This window comes from Canis lupus, chromosome 37, assembly GCF_011100685.1.
Source record: "Canis lupus familiaris isolate Mischka breed German Shepherd chromosome 37, alternate assembly UU_Cfam_GSD_1.0, whole genome shotgun sequence".
NCBI classification, from domain to species: domain Eukaryota; kingdom Metazoa; phylum Chordata; class Mammalia; order Carnivora; family Canidae; genus Canis; species Canis lupus.
In genome coordinates, this window is record NC_049258.1 from 25,955,330 (window position 1) to 25,976,588 (window position 21,259).

Here is a 21,259-nt window from a genome sequence, read left to right on the forward strand (position 1 = left end):
GCTCAGGGGCAGTCCTTCCTGTCTGCCTCGCCGCGAGGGGCCCCGCAGCCGCCTCTGCCCGCGGCCTGGCTTCCTGCGCCCGGGAGCCTCGCCTCCCAGCCCCCTCCCACAGCCTGGGCCTCTTCCCCTCCTCCCTCCCACCTCCAGCCGCCAGGTCCCCAGCCGCCCGCCAGGCTTGGGCCTGAGTGGCAGAGGCGCCTGCAGCTGCCAATCCCAAAAATATTCTCTGATGACACAGCTGGAAGGACGGGAGCCCAGACTGGCTCCTCCAGGGCTAAGTTTAGAGCAGGCGGGACCACCTGCCCCCCACCCTAGCCCCGGCTCTAGCCCCAGCCTCAGCCCTTCCCCCGCCCCCAGGCTGGCCCAGCGGCTGCCTGCTGGAAGGGGGCCCCAGAAGGGCTGAGGGGCTGGCCTAATCTGTCTCCCCGGCGAATCCCACTCTTAGGGGCTGGGAGACCCCAGCTCCCAGGCTCCTGAACCACCCGATGTCACGTGGGCCTGGGCGCTGGGATGAGGCCTACTGTGTGTGTGTATGTGTGTGTGTGTGTGTGTGTGTGTGTGTAGGGGGCAGGGGGGTAAGGGGTGGTATGTGCGGGTCAGGTCACCCGGGGTGAAAACCCTCTCTAGCCCCCTCCCCCACACGCTTGGCAGGAGTGGGAGATAAGGCTCATGGCCAGAGACATCTGCGTCAGAGATAGGAGGTCTCAATGCCACGGGCAGGGGCCACTCTGGATTGCAGGGCGTGGGAAGGCCTGGGGAGACCAGGATGAGAAGGGTAGAAGAGGGCGGGTGGTGGGATGGGGAGGGCAGAGTGGGGAGGCCTGGGGCAGACCCTGACACAAGGGGCACGGGGCCGGGTGCGGGTTCACCACTGGCAGGCCTAGGTGAGCTATGTTGCCGCAGCTGCTGCTCCTGCTCCTCTTGCTGCTGTCCCCAGACAGTGGCCATGGCTGCCTCGGGCCAGAGCTGGACCGGGCACTTGTCCTGGCCAAAGTGAGGGCCCTGTTCATGGATGCTTTGGGCCCCCCCGCAGTGGCCGGGGAAGGTGGGGATCCTGGAGTCAGGCGGCTGCCCCGAAGACATGCCCCGGGGGGCTTCCGGCGCAGAGGCTGGGAGCCCAGGGAGGAGGAGGATGTCTCCCAGGCCATCCTTTTCCCGGCTACAGGTAATGAGGGCGGGAAGTGGCAGGGCGACTTTGAGGAGCAGTGCGGCAGGTACAGCACGGGCTCGGGAGCCAGGCAGGTCTGGCTCTGAATGTCTAGTCTGCTCACCTGGGCAATAATGCCTGCCTGTCAGGATGCAGCGAGACGCCGGTGGCATTTGGGAGACATCTGTTTGGGGGACCAAGAATCTCTAGAGACAGAGAGATTTGGACTTGGGCCCTTTTCTGCCACCTTTCCTTCTCCCTCTGCCTCTGCTCCCTGCCCCAAACCTCGTTTCTTTAGCCCCAATTAGCCAAGATTTGAGAAGATAATCAGAAATGCAATTAGCCAAGATTTGAGAAGATAATCAGAAATGCAAGAAGATAATCAGAAATGCAAGATAATCAGAAATAGGGATGAGTTGGGAAAGTTTTCCAGGAAATTAGTCTACTTTCCCTCGATTCCCTTCTCATCTCATTGTGCGTGTTCCCATGTTCCACTGACTGAACCAGGAAAGCCCTCTTCCAGGTGGACTTGCAATCTGTAATCCCCTTCCCCTCAGAGAGGAGCGCCTGCCTCCCCGTGCCATAGTCCTCGTGTGGCACCGTGACTTAGTGTGGCTGTGGAATCAAGCACGATCCCAGCCCGGCCGCTTAGTAGGTAAATGTCACTTCCCCTTTGTAACCCTGTTTCCTTACCTGCAAAGTAGATCAATCGTGAGATTTCTAGCGAGAGCATCCGTGTGACGGTATAGTCCCAATCTTCCGTCCTTTACCTACTCATGATTGCTTACCGTAGTCTGCGTACCTGTCGGGGAAGGTTGCCAATTGCTTTTCTTAGAAAGCACTGCCCTCCTGGGTTATATGCTTTTCCCTTCTCTTCCTTTTTCTTTCTGACATTAATCTATTTTAGGTGGAATGTCTCAATAGATCTATTTATTTATTTGGGAGAGAGAGAGAGCATGCTCCCACTGCTTACAAGATCTTGACCTGAGCCGAAACCAAGAGTCAGATGCACAACAAACTGCACCCCCCAGATGCCCCTAAAAGTGGAGTTGTTTTAAAGAATTTATCATGCAATATTTCTTTTTTTAATAAAGATTTTATTTATTTATTCGTGAGAGACACAGAGAGAGGCAGATACACGGGCAGAGGGAGAAGCAGGCTTCCTGCGGGGAGCCCGATGCGGGACTCGATCCCCAGGATCATGACCTGAGCTCAAGGCAGATGCTCAACCACCGAGCCACCCAGGCGTGCCTGTTATGCAACATTTCTGACATGTAAAAAGATACATGGGGTGAGGTGCTTGGCTAGCTCAGTTGGAAGAACATGGGACTCTTGATATTGGGGCTGTGAGTTTGAGCCCCACTTTGGGTGTAGAGATTACTTAAAAATAATATCTTTAAATAATTTTAAAAAATATATAGAGAGGGAGAAAACAAATACCTGTGTGTTCAAGGTCCCGTCATTCAAAACAAAAATTTAGGTCTAACGATTCCAAGTGTTGGTGGAGGGAGAGGGTGGGCAGAGCCTCTTACACATCGCTGATGGAAATGTTAATTGGTAAAACCATTTCAGAGACCTTGGCAACATCTTGTATTTTTTTTTTAAGACCTCTAAGGATGAAGTAGCAAATGGAGAGCCTGTGTGTCAGTTGTCTCGGGCAGAGCGAGGCCCCAAGCCCGACAGAGCCCTCAGTGTGGCTGGCTGTGGGACGCACATCCCTGCTGTTGAGGAGGGGAGAGGTCCCAGGCTCCGCCAGTCTGGGCTGCCCTGTCCCTTCCCTCTGTCCCCTGCAGGTGCCAGCTGTGCGGACGAGCCGGCCGCTAGAGAGCTGACCCAGAAGGCTGAGGACGGGCCTCTTCACCTACGTGTTCCGGCCCTCCCAGCACATGCGCAGCCGCCAGGTGACGTCAGCCCACCTGTGGTTCCACACAGGACTGGACAGGCACAGCACAGCAGCCTCCAATAGCTCCGGGCCCCTGCTGAGCCTGCTGGTGCCGTCATCGGGGGTCCCCATGGCTGTGCCCACATCGGTGGGCCAGGCCCCCCCTCGCTGGGCCGTGCTGCATCTGGCCCCCTCCGCCCTCCCTCTGCTGACCAGCCCCGTCCTGGTGCTGCTGCTGCGCTGCCCCGTCTGTTCCTGCGCAGCAGGGCCCGAGGCCACCCCCTTCCTGGTGGCCCACACGAGGGCCAGGCCGCCCAGCGGAGGGGAGAGGACCCGCCGCTCCGCCTCCCCGCTGCCCTGGCCGTGGTCTCCGGCCGCGCTGCGCCTGCTCCAGAGGTCCCCCGAGGAGCCCGCCGCCCACGCTGACTGTCACAGGGCAGCCCTCAACATCTCCTTCCAGGAGCTGGGCTGGGACCGCTGGATTGTGCACCCTCCCAGTTTCATCTTCCACTACTGTCACGGCGGCTGCGGGCTGCCTGCCCCACCGGACCTGCCCCTGCCGGGCTCTGGCGCTCCTCCTACCCCAGTCCAACCCCTTTCTTTGGTCCCCGGGGCCCAGCCCTGCTGCGCCGCCCTCCCCGGGACCATGAGGCCCCTACGCGTCCGCACCACCTCAGATGGCGGTTACTCCTTCAAGTATGAGACGGTGCCCAACCTGCTCACGCAGCACTGTGCTTGCATCTGAGGGAGTCCTGCTGGGGGCCAGGCCCCCGCCCATCAACAGCTGGAGGAAAGGGCCGAGCTCAGAAAATGGATGGCTCCCATCTCCCCCTCCTTGCATCCCTCTCTGCCTGAGGGCTCCCTGCCCCATCCTGCCCCTGTCCCATGGGTAACATGTGACAATAAACAACACAGTGCATATGACTTGGCATGCATTCTCTGGCTTCTCTGATATGGTGGGGGGCAGGTCTGAGCCCCAGGAACATGGGATTGTAGGATCTCAGGTCACACAGCCTCACTTGACCTCAAAGACGGGGCGTTCCAGGGCCATGATGGGATAGGCTCTGGTGGGAAGCTGCATCAGTTGGAGGAGACACAACACAAAAGTGCTCTGAGCCCTTGACACCCACTCTGGAGACTGCTGGCTGCTCCCCTGCTATTCTCCGCCCTAGCTCATGGCCCCCTGGCCCAAGGTCGGGTGACTTGTAGACAGGCCAGAGGTCAGGGTTTGCAGGGCACCCCGGAGATAGACGTGCAGAGCAGCTTCCATCTGGGGTTTCTCGGGACCTGGGGCAGGAAAGGGGGCGAAGACGATCAGTCGGCAGGGCCCAAGTGTTGACCAGGGCAGAGAGGGGGAGAACGAGACCTGAGGATGTCAATTTGCTGAGGCTCCCCCGGGACGCCTTTGCTCTGGGTGTAGACACTGTGAGGCCCCGCGGGCTGGGAGCCAGGTCCCGAAGGCTTTGTTTCCCTGTGCCCTGCGTATCTTTACCCTGACCCCCTACCCGGTCCCGGGCGTCAGACAGGCCGAGCCCTGCCAGGGATGCGCCCTTGGGCCAATCTGCACCCACACTTGGTGCAGGTGCCCAGAGTCCAGAGCTGTTCTCTTCGGGGGGGGGCTCCCCTCAGCCCATGCCTGCCTGCCCCGGCTGGCCCGCTTCTCCGGCCTTCCTCCCCGCTTTGTCCGCTCCCTCCGTCTGGTTATTATCTTGCCCTGCCCCAGGGTCCTGGCTCTCAGCCAGGAGCTTCCATCCAGCCTCCCTTTCCGGGGGATGCTCAGGTCCCCAAGACCCGGAGTTGGAGCGCGCTCTGGCACGGACCTCACGGAGACTTCTCCAGGCCTCCTTCCTACCAATGCAGCTTCCCAGGCAGGTCAGTGCCTGCCCCCAGGGAGGGGCTACGGAGGAGAGAGGCTCCCCGTCCTTCACCCTTAGCCTCCCCCTCTCTGAGCTGAGCTGAGTGAGCACAAGAGAGCAGCCCACCTCCACACTCCCCAGCTGGCCCCAAGCTCTGTTGATCCTCAATCCCCGGGGAGGCTGCTGCAACTCCACTGGGGCAACCTGTCTGCTCACAGTCTCCAGTCTCTCCCAGTACCTTCATCTAGACCCAGCATTGCAACTAGTCTGTGCTCAGGGCTCCCGGGGTCCCTACTCTGGTGGTGGACTGGCCACAGGTGGGAACGGGAGATTTTCCTCAAGTCTCTCTGAGCTTCATGCTCTTACTGCCTGGCTTCCCTTGTCAGATCCTCCCTCCCTTCCCCTGGGATCTGCAATCTTCCCCCTGGGCCCGGGACCCTGTGTTGTTCAGACTTTCCCTGTCCCAGGGATATGGATGACATTGACGGGTGGGGACCCCGGGATCACAACCTGAACCGAAGGCAGACCCTCAACCACTGAGCCACCCAGGTGCCCCCAAAGGTATCCATTCTAAAGGGATATCCTTTGTTTGAAAGTTATCCTGTGTGTGCCTGTCTATCTGTATGTGTGTGAGAGCATGAGAGTGAGCGAGTAAGAGAGTAAAAGTATTCTTTCTTTTATGATGTTTTATGATATGATATTCTTTTATGATTACTTAACAAAATTAAAACTTGAGGATTCGGGACGCCTGGGTGGCTCAGTCGGTTGAGCGTCTGCCTTTGGCTCAGGGTGTGAGCCCAGAGTTCTGGGATAGTCCCACATCAGGCTCCCTGTGAGGAGCCTGCTTCTCCTCTGCTTATGTCTCTGCTTTTCTCTGTGTTTCTCATGAATAAATAAATAAAATATTTAAAAACAAACCCTTGAGAATTCTAGGGGCCCCTGGGTGGCTCAGTCGGTTGGGTGTCGATCTCCTGGTTTTGGCTCAGGGCATGATCTCAGGGACAGGCTCTGTGCTCAGTGGGAAGTCTGCTTGAGGTTCTTTTGTTCCTCCTCTCCCTCTGACCCTCTCCCTGCCCTTTGCACACTGCCCCCAAATGAATAAATAAATCTTAAAAAAAAAAGAAGAGAAAAGTAACCAACTTGGCATTCTAATTGGATTCTAAGATTTGTCTCTGTAATTTTGCTGCTGAAATCTGTGAAATTCCAAAGCCTGGGAGTCACATTGGTCTGGGCCACCCCTTCCAGAATCTCTAAAGCCTTGTGAGATTTTGTTAACTTAGCAAATCAGAATGATACACCCTCCCCTCCTTAAGAGGCCTGACTGACAGTGGCTAAGGACATATTTTTTGTCACTTTTTGCCATGAGACTAAGAGCAGTAAATTTCAGAGATTCTCCTGGTTCCCAGGGCTGATTATTACAAATGTTCTGAATACTCTTTTTTTGTTGTTGTTCTGAATAGAATACTCTTAAATCAGAGTCAGTGTGAACAGAAAACGCAACTCAAACTGACTGAAACAAAACTAAATTTAATTTAATTTAAAAATCACTGGCTCGTGAGAAGTCTGTGGCCACAGCTGGCTAAGTTTGGGTTGGATTTGGGGCTGCCAAGATGCTGCCAAGATCCAGCCACGGCTCACCTTCCCTGGGGCACACGGCGGCTTGAGCAGCTCCAGGTTCCCATCATCTCGCACCTGGCCCCAGGAGGGAGTTGGCTTCTGGATGTCTCAGGATGGGTCTTGGGGGCCTAATCGTCCTTCTTGGGGTGCTCCTCCAGGAAAAGTGGCAAAAGGATCAGAATGAGTTAGTGACTTACATCCTGTGTCCCACCTGGGGAGCCCAGAGCCCACAGCACAAAGGCTAAGGTGAAAAAAGGTGGCTCCCCAAAGTGGGATACAGTTACCACAAAAACGGGGAGTCGATGTTGAGTGGCAGGGAAGCCTTTTCTCTGTCCCTACAGAGACCCTTTTCTGTTGTTTCTGGGGCAGTTCTTGGGGGGCAGTGCAGCAGCCTCCTTCACCAGTTCCTATGCAATCATTCTGTGCCTCTCGGGTCCACTTGGCACCTGGCTGCCCAAGGGCCCTTCTCTTGCGATTGTGTCCCTAAAGGGGCTTAAAAAGTTATCTCCACAATGTTCAGCCCTTTCTGTGCGTTCAGCGGCCCTCTACAACCCCCCAATCCCATCTGCACAGCCCCATCCCAGACCTGTCCCTCCCTGCCTCTCCTCCCCCAGAACTCTGTTCAGACAAATTCCGATCCTGCCTCAAATACATCATTTTATTCTCCAGCTGCCTCTGTCTTCAGCGATCTCTTTCCCAGGCAATGTGTCCTTGAAGATCCAATTCTGATGTCCTGTCATCTGTGACTTCCCTTGGCTCCCGGATGGCAGAGCTAGCTACTCTTCCTGCCTGCTTCCTGGGCGCTGGGTTCTTTAACGCTGATTTTCAAAAAACGTTTCACAAAGAACACACAGATATGTTCTCATGGTAACGACTCAATTATGGAAGATGATGCCGAGGTTCTCCTGGGTCATCTCCTCCACGGAGCTGAGTCCTGCCAGACACATTTCTAGGAGTTTACCTGCAGACGCATACCTTGTAGAAATAGCTTTTTCCCCCACAAATGGGCTCATGCCTTGTGCACTGTACTGAAATTCTTCTACTTTACGTTCTAAGGGCTTTCTTTGACTTTATTTCCAGTCCTACCATTAACTTTCTTTCTTTCTTTTTTTTTTTTTTTAAATCACACTCCCTCGGGGCAGCCCGGGTGGCTCACTGGTTTAGCACCTGTCTCCGGCCCAGGGCCTGATCCTGGAGTCCCAGGATCGAGTCCCACATCAGGCTCCCTGCACCGGGCCTGCTTCTCCCTCTGCCTGTGTCTCTGCCTCTGTCTCTCTCTGTGTCTCTCATGAATAAATAAATAAAATCTTAAAAAAAAATCACATTCCCTCTACCAAATAATCTTCTTTTGTTAATTTAATTATTTGTATAAGAAACACATATACAGGACTTCCTTTGTGCCAGGAACGTTACAAGAAAAAGCTCATGCAATCCTCATAACCATCCTATGAGGTAGGCACTGATATCATACCAGTTGCACAGATGAGAAGACTTCCCTAATAAGTGGTGAAGCCCACATTTGGACTCCAGAATCTGGTTCCAGAGTCTTTGTATCCACCCCTGAGCTACATTACCACCCGGCCTCTCCTTCCCACTGTTCTTCAAATACTCCCTGCTGAGGAGATGAAGCTGTCTACCTATAAGGAACACATCCTATGCGGAGAAAAGGGAACCCTCTTGCCCTGTTGGTGGGAATGTGAACTGGTGCAGCCACTCTGGAAAACTGTGTGGAGGTTCCTCAAAGAGTTAAAAATAGACCTGCCCTACGACCCAGCAATTGCACTGTTGGGGATTTACCCACCATTTGCTTCAACGTGGATGGAACTGGAAGGTATTATGCTGAGTGAAGTAAGTCAATCAGAGAAGGACAAACAGTGTATGTTCTCTTTCATTTGGGGAATATAAATAATAGTGAAAGGGAATATAAGGGAAGGGAGAAGAAATGTGTGAGAAATATTAGAAAGGGAGACAGAACATAAAGTCTCCTAAATCTGGGAAACGAACTAGGGGTGATGGAAGGGGAGAAGGGCGGGGGGTGGGGGTGAATGGGTGACGGGCACGGAGGGGGGCACTTGACGGGATGAGCACTGGATGTTATTCTGTATGTTGGCAAATTGAACACCAATAAAAAATAAATTTATTATTATAAAAAACAAAAAACAACAACAACAAAAAAAAACGAAAAAGGAACACATCCTAGCCCCAGGACACTTCTGAAGATGGTAATTTCTTTCTTTTTTTCTTTTTTTGCAATCACTTTTATTCTCTAAAATATCTTGTCCTTTTTTTTTTTTCCAATGAAAATTTCCTTTCCTGGTAAACAAACACTTCAAACATCTTGGTCACATACGTCATGCAAAACCGACAGACCTCACACGTGGTGGTCTAACTGCTCATCAGGACATAATCTTTCCTGAGATGATTATAAATTTTTTAAAGTAACAATGATTGCAGGAATTCAGTAAAAATTGCAGGGGGACACCTGAGTGGCTCAGTGGTTGGGCATCTGCCTTTGGGTCAGGGCATGACCCCAGGGTACTGGGATCGAGTCCCACATTGGGCTCCCTGCAGGGAGTCTGCTTCTCTCTCTGCCTATCTCTCTCTGTGTGTCTCTTGTCAATAAATAAATAAATACTCTTAAAAAAGAAAAAAGAAGAAAAAGGAAAGATGGCTCAGATGAGGAGTCACAAGCCCATAGGATGGAGCTGGGAGCCCCAGATTATTCCCAGGCCTCAAGACCTAATGAATGCAGGCGGCTTGGCTGGATTTCTACATGGCTTGGGACTGGTGGCTCCTTCTTTCATTCCATTTTCTGCTTTTTTTTTTTTAAGATTTTATTTATTTACTCATGAGAGACACACAGAGAGAGGCAGAGACACAGGCAGAGGGAGAAGCAGGCTCCATGCAGGGAGCCCGACGTGGGACTCGATCCCGGATCTCCAGGATCACACCCTGAGCTGAAAGCAGGCACTCAACCTCTGAGCCACCCATGTGTCCCCATTTTCTGCTTTTTGAATGAGAATGTCTATTACTATTATTCTAGAACTGTCTTACCATTATATCTGGGAGCTGAGAATTTGTTTTGCAGGTTCACAGGTGCACAGATGGAGAGGGATTGTGCCCCAGGAATTATACCCGAATCCTCGCCCAAACTTTAGATAATTTAAATAATGTGATTTGAGACTTTCAAGATGGTGAGATTCGGATAAAATTTTGGTCTTTGAGGGACACCTGGGTGGCTCAGCGGTTGAGTGTCTACCTTTGGTTCAGGGTGTGATCCTGGGGTCCTGGGATCGAGTCCCATATTGGGCTCCCCTCAGGGAGTCTGCTTCTCTCTCTGCCTGTGTCTCAGCCTTTTTCTCTGTGTCTCTCATGAATACACAAATACAAATCTTAGAAAATTTTTTTTTGGTTTTTGAGCTGATGCTGTAAAGGGTTGAGACTTGTGAGCACTTTTGGATGGGGTGAATTTTTTGGGATGGATGTAAACTTTGGGGGCAAAGGTAGATGATGGCAATCAGAATAATGGCCTCCCAAAAATGTTCATGTCCTAGCACCCAAATCTGAGTAGATCTCGGACTTGTGGAATCAAGCTCCACCTTGAGCTTGATCAGTGGGGAGTCTGCTGGGGATTCCCTCTCTCCCTCTGCCCATCCCCCCAAAAAATAAATAAATCTTTAAAACATGTAATCACAAGGATCTGTGAAAGAGGGAGGAAGGAAAAATCAAAATTGTAAAAGATGTAAGGCCAGCAGCAGGGATTGCCGTGATATGGCCTTGAGCCAGGGATGCCAGCAGCCTTTGCAAATTGGAGAGACAAAGGACAGGTTCTCCACTGGAGATCCCAGAAGGAAACTGTGATGTGCTAATTAACATGGCAAAGGCCACTGGACTTTGCAGGTGTGATTGGGGTTCCTACAGACTTTAAGATGGGGAGATAATCCTGGATTGTCCAGTAGGCCAATCTCATCACAGGAGTCCTTAAGAACAGAGAACCTTCTCTGGCTGTTGCAGACACATGGGATTATGGAAGAAAGGCCAGAAAGATGCTAAACTGGGGCTACAAGCCAAGAAATGCCGGCAGGTTCTAGAAGCTGATTCTAGGGCCTCCAAAAAAAAAAAAAAAAAAAAAAAAAAGAAAAAAAGCAGCCCTGCTGTCACCTCAATGTTAGCCCAGCAACACCCATGGGGGCCTTCTAACGTATAGAATGGTAAGACTAAAAATCTGTGTTATTTTGAGGCACTAAATTTGTCGTAATCTGTCATGGCAGAAATAGGAAACTAATCAGCAGAGGCAACCAGAGATGAAGTGGTATCTGGGAAGAAGAAAAAGCTTTTCTATCATTCCTGACGTAGCCTCATTCACAAAATGCTTGGCTTCAGCAGAAATGCCAACACTGACGAGGGTCATTCCTTAGCTCCAGGGCATCTGACAGAAAATACATCCCTGAGTTTCTCCACTAGTTTTGTCCTGGGATGGAATATATTCTGGGCTGAGCAGTTAGAATAGTTTTCAGTTCATATAGTAGTTTCCCTAGAAGACTGTGTTGAATGAATAAGTGAATGTGACCAGGGGGCTCCGGAAGGACTGTAATGACTCCATTTTAAAGTGCTCTTGGGGGTGGCTCCGTCCGTTAGGTGTCTGACTCTTGATATCCACTCAGGTTGTGATCTCAGGGTCCTAGGATTGAGCCCCAAGCCAGGCTTCCTGCTCCACAGCGAGTCTGCTTGTCTCCCTCTCTCTCTGCACCTCCCTCACCCCCAATAAATAAATAAATCTTAAAAAAAATAAAAATAAAACCTTAAAAAATAAATTAAAAAATAAAGTGTTCTTTAGTACATCTTCTCAAAGACTGCTGACCCTACGTCCTTTTGTTTCTGGTTTATGATGGTCACAGCTCTATAAAATATGATGCCAAACTATATTTTTTGAAACCAGTAATGTAGCTAAGTGGATAAGTAAAAAGGATGCCTAAAATCTAAATAGGAGAAATAATTATTATACGGTCAAACTATTTCAAGATCAGAATACAGATACTTTTCAGTGTCTATCACAGAAAAACTTTCAACTTAATTTCATAAAAAGACTTCTTAATGGCTATTGATCAATGAATCACCAAGAAACGTATACAAATTCTACCAAGTGCATTTATCAAAAAAGGGGTTTGTTCATTTTTCTGCAAATAGATGTCGTTACGCCAACACTGAGCACGTAAGAAATTGGGTTGCCTAGGTATTTATAAGCTATCAACTATGGGGCACCTGTCTAGTTTAGTTGGTACAGCATGTGACTCTTGATCCTGGGGTCATGAATTTGAGCCTTATGTTGGGTCTACAGTTTACTTTATTTATTTATTTTTAAAGATTTATTTATTTATTCATGCTATACTATGTCTGGAAGACAATGTAAGACCAAAATGTATTTATAAAAGTATTAAACATAATTTGATTGTTTTAATGCTGAAAGTATTTTCCTTATTAATAAGGAAACATAATAAGGAACATAATCTTTCCTACCTGCTACTTCATGGATATGAGCAATATTATTTTATTTTATTTTATTTTATTTTATTTTATTTTATTTTGCAATATTATTTTAGTTGCTGGAGCATCATAGTACAGATGATCCTTGAACAACATGGATTTGAACTGTGAGAATCCATTCTTACATAGATTTTTCCAGATAAACACAATATAGTACTGTAAGTATATTTTCTTTTCCTTATGATTTTCTTGATAACATTTTCTTTCCTCTAATTAATTTATTATAAGAATACAGCATATAGGCAGCCCCGGTGGCACAGCGGTTTAGCGCCGCCTGAAGCCCAGGTTGTGATCCTACAGACCCGGGATCGAGTCCCTGGAGACCTGGGATGGAGTCCCACGTCGGGCTCCCTGCATGGAGCCTGCTTCTCCCTCTGCCTGTGTCTCTGCCTCTCTCTCTCTCTCTCTGTGTCTCTCATGAATAAATAAAATTCTTAAAAAAAAAGAATACAGCATATAATGCATATAACACACAAAATACATGTTCATCAACTTTATGGTATCACAAGGCTTCTGGTCAACAGTAGGTTACTAGTAATTAAGTTTTGGGAAAGTCAAAGCTATACATGGATTTTCAACTGAGGGGGAAGGTGGACACCCCTTCCCCCTGCAATGTTCAAGGGTCATCTGTATTAAGAATATTTGCTTCTTGTGCTAGGCTTTTCATCAGCTCTCTGTTTGGAAATAAAGTCACTAAGAACAAAATCAAAAGTTGCAAAATAAGGAGGAAACTGTACAGTAAAGTCCCCAACATCCAGGAATCTGTCTGCACTATTGAATCTTTGTATCAAATGTCTGTCATCTGCTAACCGGAATTGAAAAAAAATTTTTTTAAGTAATCTTTGTGCACGATATGGGGCTCAAACTTATGATCCTGAGATCAAGGGTCGCATTGTCTACTGACGGAGCTGGCCAGGGGCTCTGTTTGAATTTTTGTTGCTGGATTTGAATCATCAATAAGCACAACTACATTAAATAGTGTCTTCTCTTCCTCTTCTTGGGGAAGAAGATGCATTGATTATACAGCAAGCCTTCTGAGTTTTTGTCTTTGTCCACTAAAAGCCTTGAACCTCATTTTAGGTTTTAGGTCTGCTTGAGCTTGATGACCTTCCATTCAAATCTACTTGGTCACCATGAGCCAGTCACTGAAGTTCCAGGGGAGGCTCTTTTGAAATCTCCTACCAGCATTAATGTCACTTTACAGGCTTTCTAATATAAGTTGCTGGATTTCAGGCATACATGAAGAGTCACCCTTCTCTTAACAGATTCCAGAAATTGAACATCTGTTGGGTCATTGTATGGTTTCAACTCACCATCATGTAAACTGAAGCAAAATCTGAACATCCTGTGGCTGATTTTCTGCATAGATATATTTAGACTGCTTACACAAGGAGTGTGCCCCAATCTGTACCCTCTACACATAAATTACTTTGATTTGTCATCACTCAAAGCTCTCGCGGCTTCATTCAGAGGGATAGCCCCAGCTTCCCTTGCCTCTCTGAAAAGTTCATTCACATTTTTTTTCCAGTTGAAGGTTGAATTACATGTGATCCCCTGACTCATGCTCTTTTGCTTAGAACCTTTCAATGGAATAATGTGGTGGTCAGCACCTCAACCAAGGAAACATATCTCCAATAACAGGAAAACCTTTGAGGTAGTATGCAAGTGCTTTTAAAGACTATAACTGTAAGCCTGTCAGATTTGGAAGATTTGCATTTCACTTCATTTTCAACTCATTCTGCCAAGGCCTATTTATTTATTTATCTATCTATTTATCTATTTATTTATTTTTAAAGATTTTATTTATTATTCATGAGAGACAGAGAGAATGGCAGAGACACAGGCGGAGAGAGAAGCAGGCTCCATGCAGGAAGCCTGCCATGGAATTCCAGGAATTCCAGGATCACACCCTGGGCCAAAGGTAGGCACCCAACGGCTAAGCCACCCAGGCATTCCCCAATTTATTTCTTGATACATATTCACTTTGGTTGTTTTCAGGTTTCTTTGCAAGGTCTTCACTTTTTTTTTTTTTTTTTTTAAGTAGACTATACACCCAGAGTGGAGCCTAATGTGGAGCTTAAACCCATGACACGAGATCAAGATCTGAGCTGAGATCAAGAGTCAGATGTTCCAACAATTGAGCCACCCAAGTGCCCCAGGTCTTCACATTCTCATTACATTCTGTAAATCCTGGGGCCCCTGTCTGGCTCAGTTGGTAGAACATGTGCTCTTGATCTCAGGGTCTTGATTTCAAGACCAACTTTGGGTGCGGAGTCTACTTAAAAAAAAAAAAAAAAAAAAAGTTCTGCAAATCCTGTGTGCTTGGAGGCCTTGACCCTGTAGATCTCCTCTCCTACCCTCCCGTCTCCAGCCAGCTCCTCCACTCTTATCCTTTGACTGTTTCTTTTTTTTCCCTCCCTCCCTCCCTCCCTCCCTCCCTCCCTACCTCTCTCCCTCCCTCCTTTGTGTGCCTGGGTGCCTATTTTTTCTTACTTTTTAGTTTGAATGACTTTGCTAAAGTCTTTGCTTACTGCTGTTTGCCTCCTCACTTCTTCCTCTTGGATTCATTTTTTCTTAGCACTGATCTATCCTCCTTCATATTTACTTCAAAGTAAGCTTGTAAGTGTTAAACTTTTGGGATCCCCTCCCAAATGAAAAAAATCTTTTATTTTCACACTGGAATGATGTTCGGGCTGTGTATATAATTCAAGATTCAAAGAGATTTTTCCTCTTGGACCACCTGGCAGGCTAAGTCAGTAGAGCATGTGACTCTGGATCTTGGGGTCATGAGTTTGAGCCCCACATTGGGCATAGAGCTTACTTTAAAAAATAAATAAATAAAGCCCTTCTCCCATTAAAAGAAAAAAGATATTTTTCCTCTGAACTTTAAAAATTCTCTCTCTTTTTTTCTTACCCCTGTTTTTCAATGAGAGACTTCCTGTCAATACAAGGGTCAGAACCTTGTGGTTCATCTTTATTTTTTTTTCCTCCTTGGAAGTTGTCAGGCTTTCCTCCTTACCTGGTATCTGCAACCCCATCACAATAGATCTGCATGTTAGTTTTATAAAAGGATCCTGACTGGCATTTGGTGTACCCTTTCCAACTGAAAGGACATTCATGGGACATTAATCTTCAATCCTGGGATATTTTCCTTTTTTTTATTTATTGAATAGAACTTCCTCTCACAACTGACAGACTAATATCCCTGATAAACATGGATGCAAAAATTCTTACCAAGATACTAGCCAATAGGATCTAACAGTACAATAAAAGGATTATTCACCATGACCAAGTGGGGTTTATTCTTGGGCTGCAAGAATGCTTCAACATCCACAAATCAATCAATGTGATATACCACATTAATAAAAGAAAGGACAATAACGATATGATCCTCTCAGCAGATGCAGAAAAAGTATTTGACAAAGTCCAGCATCCTTTCTTTTTTTTTTTTTAATTTTATTTATTTATTCATGATAGGGGTGGTGGTGGGCAGAGACACAGGCAGAGGGAGAAGCAGGCTCCATGCCAGGAGCCTGACGCGGGACTCGATCCTGGGTCTCCAGGATCACGCCCTGGGCCAAAGGCAGGTGCTAAACCGCTGAGTCATCCAGGGATCCCCTCCAGCATCCTTTCTTGATTTAAATTCTTCACAGTGTAGGGATAGAGGTAACATACCTCGATATCATAAAAGCCATATACGAAAAGCATGCAGCAAATATCATTCTCGATGGGGAAAAACTGAGAGCCTCTCCCCTGAGGTCAGGAACATGGCCGGATGCCCACTATCACCACTGCTGTTCAACATAGTACTAGAAGTCCTAGCATCAGCAATCAGACAACAAAAAGAAATGAAAGCCATATACGAAATTGGCAAAGAAGTCTAACTCTCATTCTTTGCAGATGACATGATACTCTGTATGGAAAACCCAAAACACTCGGCCCCAACATTGCTAGAACTCATATAGGAATTCAGCAAAGTGTCAGGATATAAAATCATTGCACAGAAAACCGTTGTTATTTCTATATACTAACAAACAAAAAAAAGAGAAATTAAGGAGTTGATCCTATTTGCAATTCTACCAAAAATCATAAGATACCTAGGAATAAACCTAACCAAAGACATAAAGGATCTATAATCTGAAAACTACAGAAAACTCATGAAATAAATTGAGGAAGACCCAAAGAAATCGAAAAACATTCCGTGCTAATGGATTGGAAGAACAAATGTTAAAATGTCTATGCTACCCAGAGCAATCTATACATTCAATGTAATCCCTATCAAAATACCATCAACTTATTTCACAGAGTTGAAATAAATAATCCCAAAATTTATATGGAACCAGAGAAGACCCTGAATAGCCAAAGGAAGGTTGAAAAGAAAACCAAAGCTGATGGCATCACAATTCCAGACTTTGAGCTATATTATAAAGCTGTGATCATCAAGATAGTGTGGTACTGGAACAAAAACAGACACATTGATCAATGGAACAGAATAGAGAACCCAGCCATGGACCCTCAACTCTATGGTCAACTGATCTTTGACAAAGTAGGACAGAATGTCCAATGGAAAAAGACAGTCTCGGGATGCCTGGGTGGCTCAGGGGTTGAGCATCTGCCTTCGGCCCAGGGTGTGATCCCGAAATCCCAGGATCGAGTCCCACATCGGGCTCATTGCATGGAACCTGCTTCTCCCTCTGCTGGTGTCTCTGCTTCTCTCTCTGTGCCTCTCATGAATAAAAAAATAAAATCTTAAAAAAAAAAAAGACAGTCTCTTCAACAAAAGGTGTTGGGAAAATTGGACACCCACATGCAGAAGAATAAAGCTGGACCATTTCCTCACACCACACACAAAAATAAACTCAAAATGGATGAAAGACCTAAATGTGAGACAGTAATCCATCAAAATCCTGGAGGAGAACACAGGCAGCAACCTCTTTGACCTCGGCCACAACAACTTCCTGCTAGACACATCTCCAAAGGCAAGGGAGACAATGCCAAAAATGAACTATTAGGATTTTATCAAGACAAAAATCTTCTGCACAGCAAAGGAAACAGTCGACAAAACAAAAGACAAACCTACAGAATGGGAGAAGATACTTGTAAATGTCCTATCAGATAAAGGGCTAGCATCCAAAATCTATAAAGAACTTGTCAAACGTGACACCCAAAGAACAAATAATCCAGTTAAGAAATGGGCAGAAGACACGAACTGACATTTCTCCAAAGAAGACATACAAGTGGCTAACAGACACGTGAAAAAATGCTCAACATCACCCGGCATCAGGGAAATACAAATCAAAACAATAATGAGATACCACCTCACATAAAAAAAAAAAAAAAGAGAGAGAGAGAGAGAGACACACAGAGAGAGATACCACCTCACATCAGTCAGAATGGCTAAAATTAACAAGACAGGAAACAACAAATGTTGTTGGGGAGGATGCAGAGAAAGGAGAACCCTCACGCTATTGGTGGGAATACAAGCTGGTGCAGCCACTCTGGAAAACAGTAGGGAGGTTCCTCAAAAAGTTAAAAATAGAGCTACTCTACAACCCAGCAATTGCACTACTAGGTATTTACCGCAAAGATACAAATGTAGTGATCCGAAGGGGCACCTGTACCCCAATGCTTATAGCAGCAGTGTCCCCAGTAGCCAAATGGTGGAAAGAGCCCAGATGTCCATCAACAGATGAATGGATAAAGAAGAGGTATCTATATATACAATGGAATACTACTCAGCCATCAAAAAGAATGAAATCTTGCCAGGATGCCTGGGTGGCTTAGCAGTTGAGTATCTACGTGATCCTGGGATCCGGGATCGAGTCTCGCATGGGGCTCCCTGCAGGGAACCCGCTTCTCCCTCTGCCTGTGTCTCTGCCTCTCTCTGTGTGTCTCTCATGAGTAAATAAATAAATCTTAAAAAAAAAAAAAGAATGAAATCTTGCCATTTGCAATGACGTGGATGGAACTAGAGGGTTATTGTGCTAAGCGAAATAAATCAATCAGAGAAAGACAATTATCATATAATCTCACTCATATGTGGAATTGAAGAAACAAAATAGCAGAACACGGGAAGGGAGGGAAAAATAAAATCAGATGAAATCAGAGAGGGAGACAAACCACAAGAGACTCTTAACTATAGGAGATAAACTGAGGGTTGCTGGAGGGGAGGGGGGCAGGGGGATGGGGTAACTGGGTGATGGGCATGAGGAGGGCACGTGATGTAATGACAAATCACTGAACTCTACCTCTGAAACTAATGCACTATACGTTGATCGATTGAATTTGAATAAAATAAAATAAATTTAAAAAATAAAAAACTTCTCACATTGTATTTTCTACCTCAGAACTCTTTTTTAAAAAGGTTTTATTATTTGAGAGGGAGAGAGAGTGGGCAGGAGGGGCAGAGGGAGAGAGAAAAGCAAACTCTGGTGAGCATGGAGCCCAACGGGGGACTCACAATGTGAGGCTGGATCCCAGGGGGCTGGATCCCAGGACTGGGATCATGACCTGAGCTGACGGCAGATGCTTTAACCCACTGAGCCACCCAGGTGCCCTCTACTTCAGAACTCCTATTAGCTGATATTGGATGTTTTAGATTGGTCCTCTGTATATTTTAGATTTTCTTTTCAATGAATACTTTCCGTATTTTGTCTTGCGCTGTGTGATACAAAAACAGATGCCCATTTTGGTTGTACTGTCGAGGGGTTTTTGTTGTTCCATAATCATGTTCAATTTTTCGTATGTCGAAAATTTCGTGAGTAATCATGTTCGTATTTTGTCTTGCACTGTGTGATACAAGAACATAATGCCTATTTTTGGAGTGTTCTACGGAGGTGTTTTTTTTTGTTTCATAATCACGTTCAATTTTTCACTTGGGTTTTTAAAAATGAGTACACATTCATTTTTGGCATATCTTTTTGCCTCCAAGACTGATGATAATTATTCTGAATTCCTGTTCCTGCTCTATGAGCTATTTCAGTGGGTGGAAGTTCTTCTCCAGGCTGGATTTGAGAGCTCTTTTAAGATGTTGATTTTCTTCTAACGTTTGGTAATGGCTCCTTAGACCCTCATCCTTTACCTGGGATTTCCTGTGAGGCCATTTGCACTTGCCATTTCTAAACCCCCTTAGCAAAAGGGGGATGGGACAATATCCTGGTGCACATTGTGATGCGTTGCCAATAACTGCAGGGGGCATATGCTGATGGGGGGCATATTTTGGAGCTCATCTTCTGCAAGGGGTGCTTCCCTTTCCTCCTAAGTGTCACCAGCCATCAAGAACACCGTCCTTTCTTTCACCTAATGTTCTCATATCCACTGCTCTCACCTGGAGGCAGGTAGTCTTGCTGGAGTTTCTTGGCCCCAGGAGACAAGAAGGGGGAGTGTGTGTGGAGTGGTTAACATGCTTGACGGTGTCCGTGGTGGCATCCTGAGTCATCAGCTCCCCGTTGGTGATTTCTGAGTCCCAAAGCTCTCAGGATCCACCCTCTTTGAGCTCCGAGTGATTTTGGTGCTTTCAACTCCCGTGGGGATCTATTGCTACGCACATTTTAGGCTGTGATTTTCTTCTCTGACCAGTTCCTACCTGCCTTCCAGCTGTCAGGGGATTCTCGTGGTTTCTGGTCCACCAAGGGCTCTCCTCGTTGGCCAGGGTAATTATGGAATTATATATATATTTTTAAAGGATCTGGGGCAGGGCAGCCCGGGTGGCTCAGCGATTGAGCACCACCTTCAGCCCAGGGCCTGATCCTAGAGACCAGGGATCGAGTCCCACATCGGGCTCCCTGCATGGAGCCTGCTTCTCCCTCTGCCTGTGTCTCTGCCTCTCTCTCTGTGTCTCTCTCATGAATGAATAAATAAAATCTTAAAAATAAATAAAATATTTTATTATTTTTTAAAGTTTTTTATGTATTTGACAGAGAGAGAGACAGAGAGCACATAAGCAGCAGGAGCAGCAGGAGCAGCAGAAGGAGAAGCAGACTCCCCAGCAAGCAGGGAGTGGGACAAACACACAGGGCTTGATCCCAGGACCCTGACATCACGACCTGAGCCAAAGGCAGATGCTTAACCAACTGAGCCACCCAGGCGGCTCAAGGTTACTTATTTTGATAAGTATGTTTTCATTTCTAACCACTTAGGTTGGGAGGGGGAGGCCAGAGCCTGTATTCCATTTGCAGCGTGGGACTGGAACCATCTCCCATCACGCTACCTCTACCGTAGTACAGGGTGTTGATGGAAGCAGATTATTGGCCTCCTCCTCCCTTCCCCCAAGATGTCTGTGTCCTCAGCCTGTACAAATGTTATGCCAGAGAGCAAGGGAGAAGTAAGATTGCAGAAGGAATGAAAGTTGCCAACAGGGAGATTATCCTGGATTATCTGGGTGGGCTCGGTGTAATCACCAGGGCCCTTAAATATAGAAGAAGGAGGAAGGAGAGTTAGTGTCAGAGGTGGTCGTTGCTGGCTGTGAAGTTAGGAGGGGGCCAGGGAAGTGGGCAGCCTCTTTAAGCTGGAAAACTCAAAAAAGCAGATTCTGGAGCCTCCAGAAAGGCACACAGCCCCTGCCCACACCTTTATTTTGGCCCAGTGAGATCCACTTCGGACTGCTGACCTTCAGAACGGGTAAGATAACCAATGTGTGCTGTTTTAAGCAACTAAGTTGGGTGTAATGTGTTACAGCAACAATAGGAAGTGAACACAGTGTTGAAGTGTGATAGTGGGTGTCTGTCCTTGCACCTCGCTGCCAGCTTCTCGAGAACAAGAGCCGTACTGTCGTCTCCTTTATTTACCGGGACTCCAGCGCAGGCTCTGGCACACAGTCAGGGCTCAGTCAATATTTGTGGAACTAACGAATGAAAGAAGAAAGGCTGCTCTCACTTTTTTTTTTTTAAGATTTTATTTATTTATTTGAGAGAGAGAGAGAGAGAGAGAGGGAGAGCATGAGCAAGGGGGAGCTGGTGGTAGAGGGAGAGAGAGAAGCAGACTGCCTGCTGAGCAGGGAGCCTGGTGATGCAGGACTCGATCCCAGGACCCCGGGATCCTGATCTGAGCCGAAGGCAGAGGCTCAACGGACTGAGCCACCCGGGAGCCCGCTGCTCACTTTTTTGTGCTTCTACACAGGCTCGGAGATTGCAAAGCAGCCAGTGCCTTTCCCTTTCCCCAAGCCCCGGGGACCCTAAACCCTCTGACCTCCCGTTTCATGGGTTTCCTTGTCCC

The 21,259-nt window shown here is 47.4% G+C and overlaps 1 protein-coding gene and 1 pseudogene across 1 annotated transcript; one reads left to right on the plus strand and one right to left on the minus strand.

The window, feature by feature from the left end:
* The first annotated feature begins 794 nt into the window (after positions 1–794).
* INHA (inhibin subunit alpha) lies at positions 795–3,953 on the plus strand. Its single transcript, XM_038585861.1, is given in 3 exon segments — positions 795–1,165; positions 2,941–2,996; positions 2,998–3,953. Coding segments are annotated over 3 exon segments (1,107 nt in total). The 5' UTR covers positions 795–891; the 3' UTR covers positions 3,775–3,953.
* A 9,291-nt stretch (positions 3,954–13,244) lies between these two features.
* On the minus strand, positions 13,245–13,794 carry LOC100683658 (annotated as a pseudogene).
* Positions 13,795–21,259: the final 7,465 nt, after the last annotated feature.